The 18845-nt window shown below is 38.8% G+C and overlaps 1 protein-coding gene across 3 annotated transcripts in view; it reads left to right on the top strand.

Annotated features, from left to right (window-relative positions):
• Window positions 1-18845, top strand: part of DGKI (diacylglycerol kinase iota) — a 449833-nt gene that overhangs the window by 294872 nt on the left and 136116 nt on the right. The window contains exon 21 of one of the 3 annotated variants that reach the window (XM_043589662.1): window positions 3489-3551. The exons of the other annotated variants lie outside the window; for them this stretch is intronic. Coding sequence (XP_043445597.1) covers window positions 3489-3551 — 63 coding nt within the window. The remainder of the gene's footprint in view (window positions 1-3488; window positions 3552-18845) is intronic. 3 annotated transcript variants of the gene reach the window in all.

Here is an 18845-nt window from a genome sequence, read left to right as displayed (position 1 = left end):
TCTTTTTGTACTTAGAGTTTATATGGCAGATGATGTGACGGCATCGATTTAGCTGTGAGGGTGTTCAAGAAACAACCTCAACTCAAAAATAATGACTTCCCACCAGGGGGCAGTGGTGTGTCCATGTAAGCAGCCTCAGGCCTCTGGAAATATCTATGTGAAATGGCAATCGCCTGCTTTTCAGTTCCAAAAAGGATACTTGTAAAACTTAACAAAGGTATTTGTTACTACTTAGGATGAATAACTATCAGAACACTATATTTTTTAGAAAATCGATCCAGATAGCACATTTTCAAAGGAAAACAGCTAGTTATCATGTCACACTTGTTCACTAAGGCCTCGAGTGCTCTCCCTTACTGCTATTGCTTACCCTCTGCAATTAGATTTCTTGTGCCTGTTTTACTAGAAACCCTTGTTTTCAAATCTGACCTTTCCTGCTGGATTTCCAAGTAGAGTTTCCAGTGTGAGGGTTGTCTGGACAATAAGACCTTTCTACAAGTTTTCTCCAACCTTCTGAGTCCTCCAGGTTTTTTGTGTTTCAGCCATGGTTGTGCCAAGTTCACTTTTGCAGCCAAGGCAGAGAGATATTTATTTCCTCCCCCACTCCCTCCGTCCCTCCCTTCTTCTCTCTCTCTCCCTCCCTCCCTCTTTCTTTCTTTCTTTCTTTCTTTCTTTCTTTCTTTCTTTCTTTCTTTCTTTCTTTCTTTCTCCTTTTCTCATTGTTTACTAGGATTATCTGTTTCTTCTGTTCCATTCGCCCGTCTTCTTTCAGAAGAAAGAAAACTGGTTTTCAGAAGAAAGAAAACTGGTTAAAAATATGTAGAGAATTTGTTTAGAAACCTCCGTGTGTGATGGGCTAGGGAGTTAACTAAATATTTGAGAAGGAGGCATTGTGGTTCCCTAAACAACTGGCTCCCTTTTCCACTTGAGCAATGGTGTTCCTCACCGGTTTGCCTTTCTGTGGGAGATCACATCTGTACCCCAGATTTCATCTATGACTTATATGTGAATAGATCTCACATCCATGTCTTCTATCCAGGCATTCCTGTAGAAGCTAACACTCGCACCCAGATATCTTAGCCGACATCTTTACCTGGATATCCGCTAGCAACCTCAGACTGCAGGCTAAAAACGCGCTTGTAATTTTCTTTCTCTGCTCATCAGCCAATGAGCCCCTGGAGTCGTCACAATCACCTGCACTGTTACACACCCCATGTGGCCACCCCATGTGGCCCATAAATAAATACCTTCTATTTATTTCCCATGTCTTTAACCACCTACCTCCTCTGCTAGTATAATATGGCTTTTGTTCAAAGGCTGTATAAGCTACCTCTTCACAGCATCACTAAACTATGCTCATAATTCCTTGTCTCCAGTGTCCCTGCCCTTCCCACACTACTTTTTCCAAAAGACTGATTGGAAGGATCTTTCTAGAAATGTTAAGCTTATATTCCTTAACGTTGCATGCCCTTGTGATCATTGTCTTCATCGTTCTCTTCCTGTGCTCCAGAGATCCTTGCTCTTCTGGAGCAGTGGCCTGCCTCGTGCATCATCATACTTTTGCAGTTCTGATGCCTTTCTTGCAGTACCTTCCTTTCTGCCTTTTTGTCTGTTGACTCTTGCTCAAGTTCAAGACTCCACTGAAGTATAACTTTCCCTAAGAATCCTTTTCTATCTACTTCTAGCCATTAGATACTCCTGTTCTATGTTACATTTATCACACCATTTACCAATAACAGTGTAGTCCTTGGTTGACTTATCTCTTTACCCTGCTTAGAGTTTTCCTCTTTGGGTCCTCAGGGCCTACCAGTATGTCTGAGACATGTTTATGTGTTAAATAATGGCTGGCACATGGATTAGTTCTGTTAATACTGTATCTACTAACATTTGTCCAGGATTGTTTCTAAAATAACATAAATCTAAAACCCATGAATCTAAAACTAATAGAGATAATGTCTTGATAACATTTGATGTTAATAAATGGATGATACATACGAATTTTAAGATCTGGTTTGCATGGATGAGGGGCAGATTCCCATGAGAAATGGTTAAAGTAGGCCCTCATGATGCCATTAGATCTTCACTTAGGCAAAAAAGAAAATTATTCCCCCCCAAAAATATTTCTTGGTCTATAATCCAAGTTGCTATTACTACATAGAAACTGAAGGGCTAGCTCCATTGTGTTCAGTCAACCCCCCCACCCCACTGGTACAGAAACCTATCTCATTTTATAAAGTGAGAACTGCAATATGTATCTTTCCCAAAAAAAAGTAATAGAGGAGATTTATCTACGTTCATATTCACGTACTAGTAACATGGTGGCCAGATAAATTTGATTACGCTGTTTGAAAGGCACCTGTGAAAAAGATTAGAAATTTAAAATTTCTCAGGTGTGTAAGGAGATGTTAAGTTGGCTATAATCCTGAGCTCAATGGTAATTAAGACTACACTGTGAAAAGCAATCATGTTATTCAGGGGCAAGATTTCTAGTTGGTGAACTTTGAACTGGGCAGTGCAGTTGATTGGATTCCATCATCCTGGCTGCTCAAAAGTATTGTTGGTTGTAACCGATAGTCCTTTGAGGAAAACAAGGAGTTGATTCATGGGACTTCATATGAGAATTTGCGTACCCAGCAGAAAACAGGGATCAGGGAGCTATGTCTGCTGCAGGTCCTTTGAAGCTCTTCAAATCGTCTAAGAGAGTAGAGAGAATGACTATGTAAAGGTGACAACACATTTTTTATTGAGTTTCTTCAAATTTACATTTCATCTTTTCCAACAGCAACCAAAGGTTCTCTCTTTTATAAAAGAAGAGAGAAAAGGGGGACGTCTGTGGTTTCACTCTTCCACCAAGAGTAGAGTGAAATTTTGGCATCACCGTGATGAATCTAGGCTTTCTTGGTGTTACCTTCAGAGTCGTTAAAGTTTTTGTCAAGCCACTCTTTGCAAGATGGTTGTACTTTGACACAGGTTTCCTACAGACTTTGGAATCATGAGGACTATGGTAAAGGATTAAATTTACCTTGACTCTCCTCAAAGATGAGTTTACTATGCCAGCCTACCCCCCTCTCTAGTGAGTGTGTGTGTGAGTGTGTGTGTGTGTACTTGTGCACATGCGCGCATCCTCTCGTTGGATATCTCAAATGACCTAGAGCGAGAGAGGACCACGATGCCTCCTGCCCGCAGCCCCGCCCAGTGTCCATGCTTCGGTTGCATCTGCCCGCGCCCTGCCCTTCGCTCCAGTCTGTGGCTTGCCGTAGAGCCAGCCCTTGCCCTGTGTCCTGTTGGCTTCATTGCTATCACCGGCTTTTTGGATTATGTCCGTGGCTGGCTGGATTTTCCTTTTCTTTTCACTCACTGTTTGGTGACGCGCTCATTTAATTTTTGTTTAAATTTTGTGTGTCTCTCTTTCTCTCTCCTGGCTTGTTCCCTGTCTGTCCACGCTGTTGTGCTGACTGTCTTCGCTGCTCATTCCCTGCTGCCTCTAGTATCCATCAGGTGCCAGCTGCCGACCTGCGGAGAGTATCTGCTCCCCCTGGCTCCTTCACCACGTGAGTACAAAGCCGGTCTGTTTCTACACCTTGTCGAGCACCCTCATCACCTCCTCAGGGTTAGACGACCTGCCTCCTTTTCCCTCACAGGTCTGCTACTCAGACAAGGACCCGCCAACCCTAATTGTCTTCATTACCCCTTTGTGATTTGAGACGGAGCTGTCTAGTTCTTTGTGTTCTATTTGTCTCAGTCCTCTAAGGGTTCAGGTTTAAATTTTTGATGAGATAAGTTAGGGCCAAAATTGCATGAGGTTGTAGAAAGTTCCATCCTAAGCATGATTTTTGATGGAAAGTCTGTGAGAGCAGCAGATCATTCTGTTATCTATAGCTCAGGGATGATGTTGAAGATGATGTTGAAGGTGTGCCTGCCGACCTTAATTTGTGAATGGACCCCTAAAATTTTGTGTGGAGTTTTGAGTTCATGCAGGCATCTGGGCCTTATTTGGGTTGAGGATCCATGGTTGAAGTAAAAGATCAACGGCCCCAAACTGTCACTGAGTTAGCGAAACACACTTTATCCATAGTTAGTAATTCATACTTAGCGTATTCTATGCTTTTATTTTTTTCTGGGGACAAAAATTGTTTTTAGCACTTCGGGACTTCTTTTTTATGTTGTTGCCCTTTCTTTTCATTTACCATACACATGCGTAGCTTCTGTTAAGGTTCAGGTACTGTTACAGGCGCTTTACATTAACTACTTAACTAATTACCCCCCCCCCCCACACACACACACAGCCCTCTGCCACCTGTGGTATTGTAGTGAGGAAGCTGATGCACAAAGAGGTTAAGTAACTTGCTTAAGGTCACACAGCTAACAAGTGGTAGACTGGGTTGCAAACTCAGATGGTCTGGCTTCAAAGATCAAACCTCCGACAATTTATAATTTGCCGCCTTTCCTCTATGAGGATCCTATGTATTTCTTAAGCCCTAGTCGAATCATTCGTTCTTCAAAGAATTCTCTGTGGCTTCTTGTTGCATTAGTTACCTTCTCATTGGACCTCACTGTTGATATACTCATTACCGCTCTCAAGGTGTAACAGGCTGGTATTAATTATGTTGGCTCTATATGTGTGTGCATATGTTGCACACTAGGCTTAGGCTACTTGAGATCATTGACCATATCCTTTTTGAATTTTCGTGTCCCCCGCCCTGATCACAGATCTTAACACAAAGTATTCTGAAACCAGAGTTGTCAGTTGGCAGAATGAATGAAAGAATTTATGTCTACGTTGAACTGTACAATATCTAACATCTAGGGATATGCCAAAGTGATTCCTAAAGTTCAATCATGTAATTTTACCTTCAGTCCTAATCTTATAGATACACATTTATTTATTCACTTATTACAATACATTTTTTTCAAAAGCATTACTTTATATTTGCTCTCTGTCCACTGTTTTGTGCTTGGAATCTAATGGTGGGCACAGTAGAACATTGCCTTCATGGAAGATAAAATTGAGTGGTCAGAGAAAGAGGAAAATAACTTCTAATTTTCAATTTGGAGCTTATTCTGGGGTATAGCCTACATTCTACAAAAGGCTTCTTCAGTAAATTGGAGTCTAAGGAATGGGGTTCAGTGGTTATTTTCAGTGACTCTGTTGATAGTGTTCAAAGAATCAAGAATGTTGACAATAGAGGTGCGTGTAGAATTAGTCACATTTCTATTACAGTTTAAGTTTGGGTTGTGTTTTAAGTTTTAGTTATATAATTTAAATGGGGCTCTTTTTTTCTTATTGTAGGTGCATACACTACTACAGTAAGGTAAACTGTCCTGTTTTGATTGGGTATATCAGGCAGAGTGCCTATGTGTGGCCACTTTAAAACTTGAACATGGCTCTAAAATATTTTATATCTATATATGATATATCAAATATTATGTATTATAGATGTTAGATTTATGTGTCTCTGAAATATTTCTGTAATAAAAATTTATTAAAATAGAACATTTTAAAGGACATGTAAAAAAACACTGTCAAGGAGCTTGGGAGAAAAAACCAAGAACAACAATAAGTATTGTGCCTTTATATATTATGGCAGTGGTTAACAGTTTTGACCCATTCTTATGTATTTTCAGCAGTGTTTAATAATCACATTAATGTTGCTTTGGTCCTCATGAAAGTCAGGATCCCAGTATCTTGAACTCTCAGCTTGTCTTTTTTTTTTTTTTTTTTGACTCTTGGTCAGCCATTTATTGCAGAGAAAAACTCTTCTGTAGATGATCCCTTCTGGGGAGAAGCCTCTCTTTCTACTGTTCCTGTAGGAAATGTTGGTTTCCTAAAGCAACTTGCATGATCTTTCTTTCTCTCTAGCTTTCTAATAACTTTGTTTTTCTTTTTCTTTTCTTTTCTTTTCTTTTCTTTTCTTTTCTTTTCTTTTCTTTTCTTTTCTTTTCTTTTCTTTTTTCTCTTCTCTTCTCTTCTCTTCTCTTCTCTTCTCTTCTCTTCTCTTCTCTTCTCTTTGGTTGGAATAAAGTCATGGTGGTGACAGTGTAATGCATGGATTATTAAGAATTAAGACATACTGGGGCACCTGGGTGACTCAGTTAGTTGGGCGTCCGACTTCGGCTCAGGTCATGATCTCATGGTCTATGGGTTCGGGCCCGTGTTGGGCTCTATACTGACAGCTCTGAGCCTGGAGCCTGCTTCCAATTCTGTGTCTCCCTCTCTCTCTGCCCTCCCCTGCTTGTGCTCTATCTCTCTCTTTCAAAAACAAACATTAAACATTTTTTAAAAACCAAAGCAAATAGAATACTTCACTGCACACATTGTGCATGTAGCTTAATGAATTATTAGGGCAATACCTCAATTGAAAAAATTCTTTGTAATTGACTTCATAGTAAAGTCCTCACTGAAGGGCACATATGCACACTGAAATCATGAATATTCATGCTAAATGTTCCAACTACTAGCTTCTGTTCAGTTAATGCCAAAAATAACACAAAGGTGTGTAATTGTAAAATGTCTTTCTAACGCTTTAATCCTTTAGTGACTTCTTATTAAATTCCATTTTATACTTGTTCTTCTCTACCGAAATGAAATAATGTAAACCATTTATGCCTGATTTAGTCAACTTTTCATCTTTCAAAAAATATTGAGTGCTTTCTTTCAATACCAGGAGTTCTCTTTATACTGGAGATACAGAGATTATAAAGCTAGGGTTTCTGTCCTAGAGAAATGGACATGCCAGGGATAGACCTAGTTTGTTGCTTACAGTACAATTACAATGCCACGTGACAAGTATTCAAGTACAGATTCTGGTTGTATTTCCATGTGAATACCTGAGTATTGATTACATTTGTTTTTATTTTTTAGTGTTTAAAATAAATGTGCACTGAAATAGACTTTTTTGGTATACAGTTGGGAGTTTTAAGACAGATATAGATTCATATAGCCAACACCCTAATCAGGATACAGAACCATTCCACCCCCCAAGAAATCTGTCTAATCCTCGCATCTCCCATCTCAGCCTCTGGCAACCACTAATCACTATTGTTTTGTATTTTTGAGATTACCACATAAATGGGATCATACAGTATGTAACCCTTTGCAATTGGCTTATTTCGACATAACATCTTTGAGATTTATCAACATTTTTGCATATATTAATCGTGTGTTCCTTTTTATTGCTGAGCAGTATTCTGTTGTATGGATGTTTCCATTTATTTACCCATCTACTTGTTGAAGGACATCTGAGTCATTTTCAGTTTTAGGCAATTGTGAATAAAGCTGCTCTAATCATTGATGAACAAGTTTCGTGTAAATATAAATTTTCATTTCTCTAGGTTAAACACCTAGGAAGGGAATTCCTGGGTCATATGGTAAGTGTATGTTTAACTTCATAAGAAACTGGCAAATTATTTTCTAGAGTACAGATCTTGCATTTCTACCAGCAGTGTATGAGAGAGTTCCAGTTTGTCTCCATCCCTGCCAGCATTTGGTATGGCCAGCACTTTAAAATTTTAATCATTTAGTCACGAGTGTCTTTTCATTATTTGCCATCTATCTTATACTCTTTGATGACACATCTGCTCAAGTCCTTTGCCTGTTTTTAAATTGGGCCCAGTTGTTTTTTTCCTTTGACTTTTGAGATTTTGCCACATATTCTGGATCCAAGTCCTTTGTTACAGATGTACTTTGCAAATGTTTTCTCTTGGCACATGTCTTGTCTTTTCATTCTCTTTACAGAGTCGAAATTCTCAAAGTTTTCTTCATATGTCTGTATTTTTGGTATTATGTTCAAGAACTCTTGGTTCAATCCTAGGTCATAAACATTTTCTCCTTTGCTTTCTTCTAGAAGTTTTGTAGTTTTATGTTTTGCATTCAGTTCTATGATTTGAGTTAATTTTTGTGTAAGATGTGAGGTTTAGGTTAGTGTTTTATTTTGTTTTTACATATGAACATTCAGTGGGTCCAGCATCATCTGTTGAAAAGACTATTTTTTTTTCATTGAATTTCCTTTAGATCTTTATCAAAAATCAATTGGATGTATATATGGGGGGTATGGATATATATGGATGGATAGATATCGATTTCTGTACTCTCTGTTCTGTTCCATTGACTTATATATTTGTGCCTTTGTCAATGCCATGTTCTTTTGATTATTGTATCTTTATGTTAAATCTTAAAATCAAGTTGTGCTATTTTTTCACTTTATTTTTTATTTTAAAAGTTGTCTTGGCTATTCAAGTTTCTTTACCTTTCCATATAAATTTTAGAATAAACTTACCTATTGTGTTGAATCTATAGATCAATTTGGGGATATAGACATCTTTACCAGGATGAGACTTCCAATCCACGAATACTGTATGTCTCTCCATTTCTTTATTTTGTGCATCATTGTTTTATAGTTTTCAACATACAGATCTTGTATATATTTTGTTGCATATGTGCCTGTGTTAGATATGTGTTAGTTTTCAATTACGATTGCTAGTATGTGAAACTAGGTTGGATTTTCATGTATTGTCCTTGTATCCTGTGGCCTTACTAAAATCACTTTTTATTACAAGGAATTAGATTGCACCCTTGGGTTTTTCTGCATAGTCATTCTTGTCATCTGTGAATAGGAGTGGTTTTATCCCAATCCATATGCCATTTATTTATTTATTTACAATAAATATAATAATATAATAAATAAATAAAAATATAATAATAAATAAATAGCACTAGCTATTATTGCGAGTATGATACTGAATATGAATAGTTAGAGTCGATGTCCTTGCTTTGCTTCTTATATGAGGGGAAATCATTCCTTTTTTTCACCATAAAGTATGATTCTTTGTTGTAGATTTATTTGTTAAAGTATATTTATTAGGACATCTGGGAAAGATTAGAGATAAATGGAATTATTTATCCTCTACATGTATGTTAGAATTTTCTAAGAAACCATCTAGTCCTCATGATTTCTTTTTACCCTTTTTAATGGTAAGTTCAATTACTCTAGGATTTATAAGAGTACTTGGGTTATCTATTTCATTGTAGGTGAGTTTTAGTGGATTTTTTTGTTTGTTTTGTTTGGTTTTTTTTTTTTAGTTTATTGAAGTTTTTCAGGAGTTACCCATTTCATTCCAGGTGTTAAGATGTATAGAATTATTGGTAGTATTTATGCTTTTAATGTCTTTGGGATCTGCATTGATAGTTCCCTTTTATTTGTGGAATTAGTAATTTGTATCTTTTCCCCTTGACATTCTTAGTAAAGGATCCATTTTTTAAAAAATATGAAATTTATTGTCAAATTGGTTTCCATACGACACCCAGTGCTCATCCCAATAGGTGCCCTCCTCAATGCCCATCACCCACTTTCCCCTCCCTCCCACCTCCCCAACAACCCTCAGTTTATTCTCAGTTTTTAAGAGTCTCTTATAGTTTGGCTCCCTCCCTCTCTAACTTTTTTTCCCCTTCCCCTCCCCCATGGTCTTCTGTTAAGTTTCTCAGGATCCACATAAGAGTGAAAACATATGGTATCTGTCTTTCTCTGTATGACTTATTTCACTTAGCATAACACTCTCCAGTTCCATCCATGTTGCTACAAAAGGCCATATTTTATTCTTTCTCATTGCCAAGTAGTATTCCATTTTGTATATAAATGGCAGTTTCTTTATCCATTCATCAGTTGATGGACATTTAGGCTCTTTCCATAATCTGGCTATTGTTGAAAGTGCTGCTATAACATTGGGGTACAAGTGCCCCTATGCATCAGCACTCCTGTATCCCTTCAGTAAATTCCTAGCAGTGCTATTGCTGGGTCATAGGTAGATCTATTTTTAATTTTTTGAGGAACCTCCACACTCTTTTCCAGCATTACTGCACCAGTTTGCATTCCCACCAACAGTGCAAGCGGGTTCCCATTTCTCCACATCCTCTCCAGCATCTATAGCCTCCTGATTTGTTCATTTTAGCCACTTAGACTGGCGTGGGGTGATATTTCAGTGTGGTTTTGATTTGTATTTCCCTGATGAGGAGTTACGTTGAGCATCTTTTCAAGTGCCTGTTGGCCATCTGGATGTCTTCTTTAGAGAAGTGTCTATTCATGTCTTCTGCCCATTTCTTCATGGATTATTTGTTTTTTGGGTGTGGAGTTTGGTGAGTTCTTTATAGATTTTGGATACTAGCCCTTTGTCCAATATGTCATTTGCAAATATCTTTTCCCATTCCATTGGTTGCCTTTTAGTTTTGTTGATTGTTTCCTTGGCAGTGCAGAAGCTTTTTATCTTCATAAGGTCCCAGTAGTTCATTTTTGCTTTTAATTCCCTTGCCTTTGGGGATGTGTCAAGTAGGAGATTGCTACGGCTGAGGTCAGAGAGGTCTTTTCCTGCTTTCTCCTCTAGGGTTTTGATGGCTTCCTGTCTCATATTCAGGTCCTTTATCCATTTTGAGTTTATTTTTGTGAATGGTGTAAGAAAGTGGTCTAGTTTCATTCTTCTGCATGTTGCTGTCCAGTTCTCCCAGCACCATTAGTTAAACAGACTGTCTTTTTTCCACTGGATGCTCTTTCCTACTTTGTGAAAGATTAGTTGGCCATACTTTTGTGGGTCCACTTCTGGAGTCCCTATTCTATTCCATTGTTCTATGTGTCTGTTTTTGTGCCAATACCATGCTGTCCTGATGATTACAGCTTTTGGGGCACCTGGGTGGCTCAGTCGGTTGAGCATCTGACTTTGGTGCAGGTCATGATCTCATATCTTGTGAGTTTGAGCCCCATACCAGGCTTACTGCTGTCAGAGCAGAGCTAGCTTCCAACCCTACGTCCCTCTTTCTGTCCCTCCCCGACTCGTGCGCGTGCTCTTTCTCTCAAAGATAAAACATTTTAAAAAATCAGCTTTTGTTTTTGTTGATTTTTCACCCTTGTTTTTCTATTTGCATTTTCATTGATTTATGTCCCTATATTATTTTCTTTTTCTGTTTACTTTGGGTCCATTTTGCTCTCTTCCCCCCCCCCCCAATTCTTTAAAGAAGAAGCTTAATTATTTAAGTAATCAATTGACCCAGTTGAGTTCAGGCTACAAGGTCTGACTCACCTTCTGAGAGTTGTGGCTACAATGTTAATTCTGTTTTCGGAAGCCGTTGCAGTGCTGTTTATATCTGTCTGGGGTGTATGTACCACCAAGTTGCCACTATGGGACCTTGGTTATAGGATCTGTTTTGTAGTTTAATTCCTGAAGTCTTTGGTATAGATGCTGACGGCCAGATTCACCCATTGGCAGCCTAGAGATGAACCTGAGAGTTCATGAACATCTTTATGGAGCTGTTTTCCTGAGCCCTCCTTCTCCTTTGTCATCCTGGTACTTTCCTCTTCTCTGGAGCTCCTCATTTTGGTCTTTCAGCCAGAAAGCTAAAGTTTTAGCTACCTTGCTCTATTGCATACCTCCTGCAACTGTGTTAACGTGCAGGACCAAGCAATGATATGGCAGAAAGAGAGGGAATACAAGCAAATGGTTTATCCCATGCTCTTGGGATCATTGCTCCTTTTATCAGAGAGGACAGCTCTCTTCCATTACAATTTTAAGCACCTGAAGGCTTTTGTCAATGCCACTGCCAGTGTGAATGCTGGTGTGTAGGAAAATGGTGAAGGGTAAATGTCCCTGAGTTTCTCTGTGCATTCAGAGTCCCTTTTCCTTAAGCCAGAACTCAAGGGCTCTCCTGGGGCTTGCTCTACCTCAATTTGGTGTTCATGTCAAGCTTTCTGCTGCCTGGGAGTCCACACCAGGGTTGATTGCAGGGAAAAAAGAAGGAAGAGCTTACCACCATTTGATAGTATTTTAAGTTCAGGTTTTAGTCTGCTGCTATCATTTACTTTTCAGATCCTCAAATAGCTGCTTTATGAATTCTGGCCAGATTTTATAGCTGTATTCATTGGAGTGGGAGGGGGCGGAGGTTGGAGAAAGAATCGTGTGTGCATATTCGCTTCACCCAGAACCAGATGTTCTCTACTGCAAAGAGCTGTGATACTGTATCCCTTTTTCTCCCACTGCAGTTTAGTACCATAGCTAAACTCAGCAAAACAAATCTGCAGAGAAATCACTGTATTTTGAACTACAATCAACATATGTTAAGTGTCATATGCCATCTTGCACAACAGTTACAATTTAAACATAAACAAGATACTTCCCACTGCTAAGTTGTGTGGCTTTGCTGGTTACCTTTGGGAAGGCAGAGTTGGACACAGACCCATGGAAAAAGCATGAATTGTCATGTTTGACTACAAGCTGAATATGATTCAGCATTCTAAGATTGGTTTCAGTAAATGAAGTCTTCATGGTAAAGGATGAAAGTAAATTGATTTTTGTTCCAAGGAGAGAGGGAGTTTTACTAAGAGAAAGAGAAATATTTTTGATATGCCTTTTTTTTTTATGGTTCTCTTTTGGGTTGAGTTTAAGAATTTTATTATAGGATAGAGCCAAGAATCTTCAATCTTCATGACTGATGAGAACACAAACTGGTCATAGGTGGTTTAACATTTGCATGCTGGCCAGCAAAGCAAACTAGATGATTTTTTGAAGTGCTTTTCTAAAAATGCTGCAATTCTATTTTTCCAGCTGGTCACATCAAAACAATTTTTAACACTTTTATGAATTTGTCTAATGCACTACCTAATGTGTTTGTTTATTTTGTTTGTTTAATATTGGACCTTTAATTAGAAAATAAGATGTGACCTGTTTTTATTTAGACCCTTTCTCTTTTCCTTGGTTCTTTGTATAAACTTCACTCTGCTACATACTAGACTCTATCAGGGAGTAGCAAAAACATTGCCAAAGTAGAAATTTACATGTACGCCTCTGTAAATTGTGAGGGTACCTCTAAGGTGCCAAGAAGATCCATCATACATACTTTGCCTAAGAATGAATTCAGTTGATGGTGGCTGACACACAGATCTTCTTGAGAAGCTCAGGATGAAAAGTAGTCCTGGACCATTGCAGCCTCCCGAATGATGCTTCATGTCTGGGGCAGAAATCTGTCCCGATTCTGATTGCATAGAATGTAATCTTTAGGTCGTGGTTTCTGGACCCCAAACCAATTGTGAGGATTCCAAAAGGGCCTAAGCACTCAAGAAATTATAAATATATTTGTTGTTGATGCTTTTGTTGTTCTGTATCCTGGGGTGATTATCTCTGAGTGACGGGATTATAGATAATATTTTATTGGCTTCCTGTATTTTTTGAATTGATTTTGATGAACATGCATTACTTCTAAAAGGGAGGAAAAATTGGGGTGCCGGGGTGGTTCAGTCCGTTAAGCATCCAGCTTCGGCTCAGGTCACGATTTCATGGTTCATGAGTTTGAGCCCCTAGTCGGGCTCGGCACTGACAGCTCAGAACCTGGAGCCTGCTTTGGATTCTGTGTCTCCCTCTCTCTCTGCCCCTCCCATGCTAATGCTCTGTTTCTCTCTCTCTCTCTCTCTCTCTCTCTCTCTCTCTCTCTCTCTGTCTCTCAAGGATAAATAAACATTTAAAAGTTTTTTTTTAAATTAAAGGGAGAAAACTTAAAAATTTATTTTATTTTATTTATTTTAATTTATTTATTTGTTTTGTGTGTGTGTGTGAGAGAGAGAGAGAGAGAGAGGAGAGAGAGAGGGAGAGAGAGAGAAAGTGTGGGTGTACCTGAGCAGGAGAGGGGCAGAGAGAAAGGGAGAGAATCGTAAGCAACTTCCACACCCAGTGGGTGTTCAGTCTCATTACCGTGAGATAATGACCTGAGTAAAATCAAGAGTCAGATGCTTAACCTACTGAGCCACCCAGGCATCCCAAAGTTCATATTTTAAAAAGGGTACAAGAGAATTGCTACATGCACAGAACAGGAAAAAATGCCATTTACCGAATCTCAGAGTCAGAAAGGGAAGCAACAGAGTTAGCTTGAGGCTTTCTGGAATGCAAAGCTGTTTGCTCTCTGAACCACTGAGCAGAGGGAACTGCTAACATCGTCCTTGTCTCTTGCTCCCACTTACATTTTCTGGGTTATCTTCCGCGTGATTTAACCTTCCAGTACCCATTTTCTTGACCTTCAATAATGTCAAAATGTCATGTTTTCCTTTCTTTTTATGATACCCTCTCCGATGGTTGCATAAAGCAGATAAACCAATTTGAGAATTCCAAAGAAAGGTAGGGAAGTGTTGCTTGAGCTTCCCCTCCTGTCACTTGTCAGACTTGAGCCCAGGCTACAGCACCGGTGGTGGTGGCTTTCTTCCTCGCACTCTGCAACTTTCCCCCAAGAGTTGCCCCTCTCCACCTGAGGTTTTATTCCCACTCACATGGCCAGAGTGGCCTAGTGCCTTAAAGAAAAGGGGCAGCAGGAACAGACACAGGTCTCTAAGTGGAGCGTCTTCCTCCTTACTTTGTAGCACCCCCATGGTAACATTCTACTCTTTGGGGTGTCAGGGGGAGCTCTCTTTTTGTGGTATGACGTTGACCAAGTGTTAACCTCTTTGCATTCTGCTTTTTCAAATATTAAAAAAAGAAATGCAGTTGTTCCCCTGGGTTTCTATCAGCTCTGAAGTTATGTTATGCTAAAATTCAGGTCATGACCCTAGATTCTATGAAAATCTGCCCCAAAGGGATCTGAGACTTGAAGTAGGCAAAACTCTTCATGGGACATTCATCCTTTATCCTAAGACTGATCAGGAGGCCAGGCCCTGTACTGTTTTGGTACCTTTAATGGAGGTTTTACCTTTCTCTCAGCAAGAACTCAAGTGTGTTTTTTCATTTAGCCAGAAAGATAACATGTGTCTGATATTATGCTAATAAGCACCTTGGCTTGTGATCGATTTTAACATCTCGATAACTGTGATGACAATTGCCATTATTCCCATTCCATGGTTGGCAAGACCGAGAATCAGAAGTTTTCGGAAACTTAACTAAGATTGTATGCTAGAAAGTAATAAAGTTAACACCCAGGGCTTTCTGCTTTGGAGACAGCATTTGAGACCCTACACTCTACGATTGCAATAACCTCTGATCATTTTCTTGTGTGTGTGTGTGTGTTTATTTTCGTAGATATGATTTATATATTTTATTCAATCATGCTGTGCAAACTTCTTCCTTTTTCAAAGAAAACTTGGAAAGGAGTGATGACTTACAATTCAGTTTTGAGTGTTTCAAATGTGTGACTCTTTAGTGTTACAGGTTTGCAGTTCAAGTGTTATAAGAAAAACGTCAGAATGACAATCCCGGTTAAAAATAAGTTGTACTACAGCTAAGGAACCCAGAGAGTCTTTTAGACGTGTTAGTGATGGCGTTTGGTCTGGGAACGTGGCTCCTCAGGAAGGGTCATGCCCGCAGCTGTGGGGGGCGGATGGCACCTGTGTTCTTCTCTTAGCAGAGGTAAACACAGACAGCAGCCTCTGGTACAGTTATGTAAGGCATAATACATTTAGGACTCCCTCAACACTTAAAATTATATCTCGTTGCTTTTAAAATTTATTTTCGGAGATGAATTATTCATGTCTGCGTAGGCGTAGAAACAGCCTTACATTTAGGAGTCAGCACTTCTCGTAAAGTAAAAGGTCACTTCAGAACTTAAGGGAATTTTCACTCAGGTGTTGTTGGCTTGAGGTGCAGGGCCTAACGAGGCTTCAGGGGCACGGGGAGAGTCTGCAGGAAGGTTCGGGTGCGGCGTGTGCCCCAGGCCCATTGGGCAGGACAAAGGAGGAGGAAAATGTATGAATTCCTTCGTTTGTATGTTTAATGGAAATAAACTTTAAGCAATCACAATTAAAAAATGACCTTAGCAGTAACATTAGTTCAAGAAACACAACTCTATATATATTTAGATTATTCTATGCACCTTGACTTTTAGGAGAAGCAGAAATTAAGGTCTGAATATCCTAAATAGGGACGTCAAGCCAGGTTGGAATTTTGGAAAGCGATGCATTAGATGCCTCTTATTCTTCCACTTATGTTACCTTTTATAATCAGTAGTTGTAGGATCAAAATAAAATCTGTTCATTCTCCTAGTGATTCTCTTTAGTAGGCATTCGTGTAGTTTGCTTGGGCGGCCATAATAAAGTACTACAGACTGAGTGGTTTAAACCGCCGAAATTTATGTCCTCACAGGCTAGAGACCAGAAGTCTGAAATCAAGGTGTTGGCAGCCTTGGTTTCTCCTGAGGCCTCTCCCCTTGACTTACAGCTGGAGGTTGTCTTCCTGTGTCTTCCACAGTCTTCCCTCTGTGTGTGTCTGTCCCAATCTCTTTTTATAAGGACACCAGTCAGATTGGACTAGGGTCCACCCGCATGACCTTTTTTTAACTTAATTCCTCCTTAAAGACCCTCTCTTCACACACAGTCCCATTCTGAGGGATTGGAGTTGGGACTTCAGCGCATGAATGTCGGGGGGAGGGGTGCCCAACCCAGCCCATAAGAGCATCATACTAGATAAGTTTGACTACGTTTTAGTTTTCTTTTCCTATCACCAGCTGTGTAAAGATTGAACTTTGTGTATCTGACTTGTATTGATGGTTTAGTTCTTTAAAATCTTTTTTATTAAATGGTAGAGGAAGGGCTGCAGAACATTGCTCTTTTATTTATAGCAAATTGTTGGTATTAGCTATATGGGTACAACAAATTTGTTGTTGACCTCTCTGGACCCAAATTCAATTTCTGGAAAATAAGGTGGTCAAACAATATGACCTTTAAATTTTTGTTCGTCTATGAATTTCCAAAACATTATTGGAATAGAAGCGACTATAGAAATACAGACTACAAATGGAAGGAGAGGGGAGTCATTTTGCTAGTCTTTGTGAGGAAAAGATTTACTTACAAATGTAGGAAAAAAAACCCTAATTACTTCCAGAAAGTGGTGTACATATATATATATATATATATACACACACACGCACACACACATATATATATACATACATATACATATGTATGTATGTATGTATATATATATGTATATGTATGTATATATATTTACTGTAGGTATATATGTATGTATGTATGTATGTATATATATATGTATATATATGTATATATATTTACTGTAGACATACATACATGTATATCTAGATAGATAGATAGATAGATAGTAGATAAACTGCAATCGGCAGAGTTTTTAATAGATTTACTGCTTTCAGAAAGAAAGAGAAACCTTTCACTCCAGTATTACAATAACAGCTGATATATATTCCACCATGGAGTGGGAAGAACATATCAATAACAAAGAAATCTAGACGTTTGTTTTGAGCGTGCCAACAGGGTGTTTCTTTTGGGTTGTTGTGCTCAGGTAGCAATAAGCTGCAACGCACATTTCATTTGGAGAATTTTAATGTAATTATACCAGTGTGATTGACTTTCCTGGTCTGTCATGCCACCCTGAAACACTAACAGGAAATGGAAAGGGAATACATTGTTAAAGGGAGAAAGAAAAATTCCGTGTTGCTGCTGCACTCGGTTGATCCCTAGCCCTCATCACATTTTGTGTCAGAAAATGAAATTCTAAAAATGAGTTCAGCGCGTTTCAAAGTTGTACCTAAGATATTTGACTAAAATGGGAGTGGTGCTAGAAGAATTATAAACGGAACAAAAAGGCCAAAGTTTTCAGCTTTATAACAGAGAGAACTGTAATTAGTTTCTTTTTCTTCATCGTTTAGACTCTCCTGCTCTCACGAGAGCTGATTTATGTTCTCTAATTGGGACATAAATCTTTTGGCCCGATGATATTTTGTTGCTCAGGCAAAGTAAAACAGTGAACATGTTTTCCTGATGAGAGGCTCTTGGCTTATGAAATGTTACAATACTGCCTTTGGTAGAGGCTTGATCTGTAATATGGTAAGTGAAAGAGAGAAGAGAGTGGACAGTGGGCCCAGGCAAAAGCACCCCAAGTTATTTTCATATTCTGTCATGAAGTTCTCAGCAGAAACCATTCCTTTACTTCTGTCATTTTTTTTTCTTTTTAGCTTTATTTTAACTAATTGTTTTGTGTTTGTTCTTCACCATCCAAACACTGTTATTAGTCTCGGACTAAAAGTTTATCTTATGGGACTTCTTCTTCTCAAGTTTACTATCAAATTTTACAAAGTTATTTTTGTAAAATTATTAGCAGTTGCAGTGATAGAACTGTATGAGTCCTATTTGGGCAAGGTGTCTTTGTTCTGTCCATTTTGACACCAATAAGATGAATGATTTAAAAATTCAAAAAAAAATTCCTCTGTTCATTGGATTAGGGTTTAGAGAATGGTGATGACAGTTTCTGCCTAATTGGCTCAATTTACTGAGTTGGAAAGGGGAGTTGGATTTAGGGGACTCTGATTTGTTCTTGGATCTCTGACAAGGAAACAGGAGGTGACAGGAGCACATCTGTGAGCAGGGGACTCAGCTTTCCCCCAGCTGTAAGTGGATGACTAGGACAGACGTGGTGTCCTTTCCCTCTCCAGAGGGACGTGGAGCACTACTGAAATATTCCAGACCTTGGCGAGCCATCGTGAACCAAAAGGGAAAAAGGAGTTGAAACATAACATGGTAAACTAACAATGACCAATATGAAACATAGCTTTGTGAATTTTCTTAAATACCCACATTTTAAGAAAGTACGTGTGTCCTTTTTAAACTGTTTTCTGTAGAGAGCTAAAGCCATTTAAGGAAATGTTTCTTATGTAATGCCATTTATTGTTAGGCCAATACTTAACTTTTTTATTTTCTTGATCTGAACCCAACACAGACTCTCTTTCTTACTGAGCCTGTTCCCTGGGGATGCAGAGTTACCTCCACATAATTTGCACACAAGCTTTTCAGTAGGAACACAGCTGGTAATTCACGTGTTCAGTCTTTTCTCAAATAAAGTGGGGTTACATTTCTCCATTTTAA

This window comes from Prionailurus bengalensis, chromosome A2, assembly GCF_016509475.1.
Source record: "Prionailurus bengalensis isolate Pbe53 chromosome A2, Fcat_Pben_1.1_paternal_pri, whole genome shotgun sequence".
NCBI lineage: Eukaryota > Metazoa > Chordata > Mammalia > Carnivora > Felidae > Prionailurus > Prionailurus bengalensis.
Note: the sequence above shows the minus strand (reverse complement) of the source record. Positions and strands in the feature narration are given on the sequence as shown.